We start from the raw sequence: 6950 nt of genomic DNA, 5'->3' as shown, positions 1-6950 counted from the left end.
CCGCATCAAAGAGACGATGGACGGGGCCATGTACCGTCAAATCTTGGGTGAGAACCTCCTTCCCTCAGCCAGGGCATTGAAAATGGGTCGTGGATGGTATTCCAGCATGACAATGACCCAAAACACACAGCCAAGGCAACAAAGGAGTGGCTCAACAAGAAGCACATTAAGGTCCTGGAGTGGCCTAGCCAGTCTCCAGACCTTAATCCCATAGAAAATCTGTGGAGGGAGCTGAAGGTTCGAGTTGCCAAACGTCAGCCTCGAAACCTTAATGACTTGGAGAGGATCTGCAAAGAGGAGTGGGACAAAATCCCTCCTGAGATGTGTGCAAACCTGGTGGCCCACTACAAGAAACGTCTGACCTCTGTGATTTGCCAACAAGGGTTTTGCCACCAAGTACTAAGTCGAGGGGGTCAAATACTTATTTCACTCATTAACATGCAAATCAATTTATAACTTTTTTGAAATGACAACCCTTTTTGCTTTTTCTTTCTAAATGAAATGCTTATTTTGGTATTGTTGCTGCCGGGTACAGCACTGGTTGGATATTGGATTCAGACTTTCTCATGGCTCTTCAGTGTGAAGCAATGAAGCCCTATCTCAGCCCGCAGCGAGGTTCAATGCACTGCCACACATTTTCCTTATAAAATGCTTCCACTGTACAATGTTTATGTTGCATTCTTACAATGTTTTCTCAAGCCCAAAAACAACCCCCAAGGGCCATTCATTGAGGAGTTAGGACTTTTTTTTTTTGGTGCTTTTTTGGCAGCGGAAGAGAAAAGCTTGTTTCTGGGAATTTTATTCTCTTTAAGAAAACAATTAAAGCAGTGGAAAAAAAAAAAAGGGGGGGGGACATTACACAGTGTTCTCTGATAATAATCCCAACAATAAAAACAAAGCTCATTGATATTGTAATGGCAGAAATAGTATATGAGTAAAGCTGTAATTGTGCATGTCCTTTAAGTGCTTTAGTTTGGAATTCTCTTCTTCTCCACCTTCATCATCATCATCATCATCATCGATGATGATGATGATGAAGATGATGATGATGATCAAAAGTCCGATGCAGCAGCAGCAGGGAAAGTGAAGTGAGTCGGGCCAGCTGCAGTAGATGTCGGATGACGTTCAGGGGGCGTCGTGTCAGTCTGAGGAAGCAGCTCAGAGCCTCAGAGGGAGCAGCTGTGCAGAGCAGCCAGATCCGCGCCAGCGCTGCCCGACGGAGCTACTTCAGGACTGTTTCAAACAAACTGCAGGACGAAGGCATTGCCCCAGACTGGAATAGCATCTCTCCTCCTGTGTGTCTGTCCTCATGGAGAAACATAAAGGTACAGGTAAAACGCAACAGAAAGAAGGGACAAGTCCTTCTGTATAGAATCTATTTCTCTGGGTGTCCTGTGTCTCATGCTTGTAAAGGCTGAGATACATGGGTAAGATTATTAATGAAGCAAAGCGAGGGACAGATGGACGCTTAAGTGGACAGCAAGTCACTAGCACGTCCTCGCTGTAATGAGGTGTTTGCAGTGTCTTAAGTGTAGTGATCCGGTACAGAAGTAATGTGTGTGGTAGCAGTGCGTTTGTGTCCTGCTCTGGGGGGGTTTAAAGGGGGTCGTGGATGTGAAGGACTGTGGAGAAGTGCACCGTGCTTGTTCTGGACAACATCGGTGGCGTTGTCGGGGCGCAGATGTCCGCAGATGTGCAGAAGCGCGGCGCTGCCTGGGCTGGTGCGGCGCAGACCCGCGCAGGACTGCGGACATGTTTTTGGGACGCCCCCCAGTCCCGATGCTGTCGGTTGATACATTTTAGTTTGCTTCTCAGGATAAACAGGGATTCATTGCTATAATCTGTTTAGTCCTTCCTATGTTGCTGTTGGGATGGGGGGCAGAGTACAGTAATGCACAAAAACGCACTTTTTCAAGCACCCTTGTTCAGCTGTGTTTTAAACATTCAAACCAGGCTGGGAATTTGGGAGGGTTGGCGTGTTTGTGATGCTGTAGTTTGGGCTCATTAAAAGCTGAAAGTGACTGCCTTACACACGCATATCTATGATGGGAAGTTCCAGCTTTCTCATCAACATGCATCATTTATAGTACAGTAGGTTACTAATTATTATGTTTATTTTGCTGTATTATGTAACGTTAGTTTTTTGTTTGCTTATGGGCATTGGTGTGTTACTCACGTTGTGCGATTATTTGATTGGGTGCATTTATCCTAATAGCATACTTAAAAACAAACTGAATCGCGAAGTAGCTGTGAAATACAAAAAGACAAAACGTTATGGTATGCGCAGTTTCTTGACTACATTCAAGTTATTGCCTTTAGTTTATTTTCAATATAATGATGTTGGGATTGTTGAAGTGTTTGAATATTAGCTACCACTTTCCAATAATGGGCACCAATCCCCTCACCTTGTCATACGTGTGAATAACAGCTGAACTCAGTATTCATATGGTATTCACACATCAATTCATTAAGAACTGGTGCTCATTATTGTGAACATATGTGTGACTGAATTTTGCCAGCCTGGGGGGGTCTATGCATGATGACAGTTATTTTGCATGCCTGCTGTGAGGAAACTGCTGTCCAATCAGTTCTCTAAATGGTTCTTTGTTGAGGCAGTGTGCATCTCTCCAGGCATTTGTTAATGAAAGTACAGGATGTCCAAGGGACAGTATGGGGCACTGTCTCCCTTCATTTCAATTGCCGATGATACATTCTTACTGTGTAGCTGCTAATGTATTTGCTCTGCATCTTGAGTGTTGTCAGATGAGAAGTTAAAGCTCTCCCTGTACTCAATTGCCCTGCTGTCCAGCTATGCCTGGGAGGGCAGTGAGTGTTTATGTGATCTGTTGTTGTAAATCTTGAGGAAAGGCCTGGCTCAGAACTGGCCTTATTGATCGTCTTAAGGGAAATCAAGGACTATATGTTATCCTGCTCTCTGCTTGAGTTGTAAATGGTAACTGATAGTGCTTTTGAAGTTGAGTGTTTCCCCTCAGTAGTTGACATGGGCCCCATTATATACTGAAGTTAATGCTCAAGATATCCTATGGTATGATTAGACGTATTTTATTCATAATCAAGATTTCTTCCTATAGCAGGTGTTGTGTCTTTTTGTATTTCTTTGTTTCTTAACATATGTTGTAATTAATTATGGAATTATGGATCCAAATTACTGCAATATATTTGTTTTGGAAATCCATTTGTCTTTTCTTTGTTTTGAGTATTTGATGTTTAAAAAACACTCCAGCATAAGAAAGTCTGTATTTGTCTATATATATATATATATATATATATATATATATATATATAAACTTAAATATGGCAATATAAGCAACTCCGTAAAATAATATATTGTTTGCACAGTACTTAACTGCCAGTATGCAGATGGAACAAAATGTTGCTTTGATGGAGTCATCTGTCAACATCTGTGTCCAGCTGAAGCTGTTGTCAAACGTCCAGTTGTAGCAAGCAATTGTGTGCATTAGGGTGCAAAATTACTTTTAAGCGAAAGGAAGTAGGAACCTAAAATTACTGTTAACATTGGGCTTAATTCCCATGCTGGTCTTCTAAATGAGACCTGCAGAATATGGTAGTTTAAACTAAAATATTAAGGCCCTATTCATTACGATGAACTCCCTTAGGAACATAAATATACCAAAGGTTTCTTCTAGTGCAGAGTTTAATAATGTTTAAATGATCCTGTACTAGGTTTTAAGTATCCATAAAGTATTTTAACAGTGATTTAAAACATATGGTTTTCTACAACATGTCTACTTTAAATACATTCTGTGCAAGAGAAGGGAAGTTAACCAATTAACAAAGAATATTCCTAATCATATTTTGGCAGTCAAATCTACAGGCCTTCCCTCTTCAATAATGTATGTAGAAGCAGTTTGCTGTTCTTCTTCTCATTACTGGAACAGGATTTGGAAAGTCTTTAATGGATTTACCAAAAATCCCATCAATATATAAGAGTTTAAGAAGTAGTCTTCTTGGAGCAGGGAGCTACAGCATGTTTATATTGAAAGGCACAATAATTAAATGTACAAATCGTGTCCAGATTTCAGTTGATTTTAAATAAAAAACACTGGTCGATCAATAGACATCTAGATTAAGAGATATTTTGGTATGCAATATGTGTTGGCTTTTTATGCAATGAAACAGAAAAACTGAAGGGAAAATTGATACATCAAGAAGCCAGGCCAGAGTGTGCAGCAACAGGACAGTTGCCCAAGGATCCACACTAGTTTCCACAGAGGAGATAGTCTCATTATCCAGTAGGAGATGGCCTTCAGAGGAGAAACTAATGGGAGATCAGGGGGGGCTGTAGTCAAACCAGAAGAACTGCAGAACAGTGATCTCCTCTACGTTAATTCCAGGAAACAGATGACTATACAAATGATGAAAGGAAACTCCGCTCTGTGTTCTAGTTTGGGTCATTTAGCTCCCATTCTGAGAAGAGCCCCACAGGTTTTATCAAGCTAAACTGCATTTAAAGCACAGCAGGTTTCACAGCATAGCTTCTGAAGTCTTTTCTAGCTTCTTGAAAGTTTTCTTTTTTTTTCTCTCACTCCCCCTGGGGGAGAAACAAGCCGAGTTCACAGGCAGTGAAATGCAATGTGTGGCTGGGGTGTTGTGTGTCTGGGGCTGGCGCTCTCATTACAGGGTTTGGGAAGTTATGGGAGCAGATTAACAAGTGGAGGTCTCATTAGTCAAATGTGCTTCTTAATGTCTTTGATGTACATCTGTATCAGTGTCACCGGGTACACACACCACCACAAAATGGTCTCTGAGACTGGTGGTTAAAATTGGAGTGATGAAATACAAAGATTAAATGCTTTGTTTCTTTTTTTCTTAGTGTGGTAGGTTCTACACTCAATCCCAAAGTGCTTTCAATAGTACCTGGCATATACAAGAAACAAACACAGATTCTGTAAAAGTGTAAGGTGTTGTAAGGTGATATCACCCTGAGATGAGAGAGAACTAAGCGAGAAACTCTAGTTCAGTACCTGGAGGGCTGGGCTGGTATTTATGTAGGTCTGGAGACAAAGGAAGGTGTACGTGTATTCGTCAGCTCTAGTCCTATAGGACATCCATACATGAAACTCCTCAAGGTTTGCTCTGAAAGAAGACATGTTGGGAAAAGGATTGCAGTCGTTTGCACAGCAGCATTCTTTTTAAAACAGTAAGTTGAAATGTTTAAATGTAGGCTGTTCGGTGCCTTGGGAAGTTGTGATGCATTTCTGTTGTGTTGTGTCTGTGAAAATGAATGCATTTAGAGAACTAAAAAGTGAAAGGACTACTGTAGCTTTGAAGCCTCTCTAGTTATGAGTGGGATGCAGCTGAAACTGAAAAACATGTGATAAGCAGCTACACACCACAGCTGCTCTATTGTCTTGATTTTAGGCAGGGTTTTGCTAAAATTCGACATTAATTATTGCTACACAGCAGTTTACAATAAAATGCACCATCTAATTACACATTTGGTTTTCCCTTATAATTATTCTTAACAAATGGACAGAAATAGTTATCAGTTTGTTTGTTTGTTTGCTTTGATTTTAATTCAGGAGGTGGTTATTTTATTCAAAGACTTTGGTATCTGGTATACTGTGGGATCTGCTTATGTAGGATTTTGTATTAAGAAATAAATAGCTCAGCTGCTAGTTCTATGAATGTTTTGTGTTCCTACACCTGTTGTCTAGACAGTCTGTTACAATATTGTGTGCTGGGAATGCTTTTTGGTTGTTTGTTTGGTTGTTTTGTGGTTTTGTGTGCTTGTTGTTAACAAAGAAAGGCCCAAAAATGTACAAATTCACAACCGTTTCATCTTTTCTTTTCTTTTGAAGACTGTTGATAGGTCAGACATGCCTTCCTTGCAATAAAACAGGCACCACTTGATAATGACTTTTCGCTTCAGACATCTATGTTGTTTCATTTTTCTCCTGCAGTGGCCTCACTGAACAGAGCGTCTGATAAAGGAAGGTGGGATAGTCCCCGCAACAGATTGTGAGCAAGAATTTGATATTTTTCTTTCTAAGTACCCAAGATAAGGCAATGGGATGGGTGTGAGTAAGAAGATACTGTGTAGGTGGACATGTTAGGAGGCCTGTTTGAGGGATCTTTCAAACAAGTAAACAGTTAACAGGAGGGAGTCTCATTTTCTGGTAGTTAGCATGGGTAATATTCAACACAACACAAGAGCATCACATTTGTTTTTCTTGTTTTTGCTTTATGACATGTTTCACTCAAAATGCTTTTTCACCAGGCTCCTGGCTGTAAGTCATAACCGCGCTCTTAATGATGTATATAAAAACTCTCACACAATGTCCACTGGTAGCATCTGCAGCTTCTGCCAGAGCAAATTGACATTGACCTTCTGGTATGTTGAGTTTCCTCTGTGCTGCAGGCCAAAATGTTTGTTTGCGACATTAATTATAAAAATATATATAAAGAAACTCTACAAGGGAGTTTGCCGTACTTATCTTAATGACAAGCTACAAAAAGGTTGCAAAAATAAAACTCAGTGAGTGAGTGACAGAGACAGAACATTCATTAAAACTTCCTTCGTTTAAATATAAACAGCCAAGCGGATGGAAATGGACACTATTTTTTTTTTAAACCACAGTTGATTAGCCTCCAGTTTTATGAAGGAAAGAGCTCTCAATCCCAGAATGTAGACTGAAGAAAACTCTGCCGTTTAACACTTCTTTTACTAATCGTATGGCCGCTCCGCTTATTGGCAGTGGACCCTGCGAAGCTGCTGTCTGCCTCTTCCAACAGCTGCCGGAAACGGACCAAACAAAGGCCGGCCTTACTGGGGCGCAATGCTAAATCACCAGTGGAAGGAATGCTGAAAAGTTGCTGATTTAAGAAGGTCAATATACACTGAGCGTCGGAGGAGATGTTATCAAGGAGAGAGCTCTATAGGAATGCTGGTGGGCCGTATTGTGGAG

The 6950-nt window shown here is 40.8% G+C and overlaps 1 protein-coding gene across 3 annotated transcripts in view; it reads left to right on the top strand.

The window, feature by feature from the left end:
- The first annotated feature begins 1110 nt into the window (after positions 1-1110).
- Positions 1111-6950, top strand: part of afap1l2 (actin filament associated protein 1-like 2) — a 50903-nt gene continuing 45063 nt past the window's right edge. The window contains exon 1 of one of the 3 annotated variants that reach the window (XM_066693788.1): positions 1111-1325. In XM_066693788.1, coding sequence (XP_066549885.1) covers positions 1310-1325 — 16 coding nt within the window. In that variant the 5' untranslated portion in view covers positions 1111-1309. Of the gene's footprint in view, positions 1332-5081; positions 5183-6950 lie in introns of those variants that run through there. The other 2 variants (XM_066693787.1, XM_066693789.1) reach the window with 2 other exon arrangements.

The sequence above is a fragment of the Amia ocellicauda genome, chromosome 20 (genome assembly GCF_036373705.1).
Source record: "Amia ocellicauda isolate fAmiCal2 chromosome 20, fAmiCal2.hap1, whole genome shotgun sequence".
NCBI classification, from domain to species: domain Eukaryota; kingdom Metazoa; phylum Chordata; class Actinopteri; order Amiiformes; family Amiidae; genus Amia; species Amia ocellicauda.
Note: the sequence above shows the minus strand (reverse complement) of the source record. Positions and strands in the feature narration are given on the sequence as shown.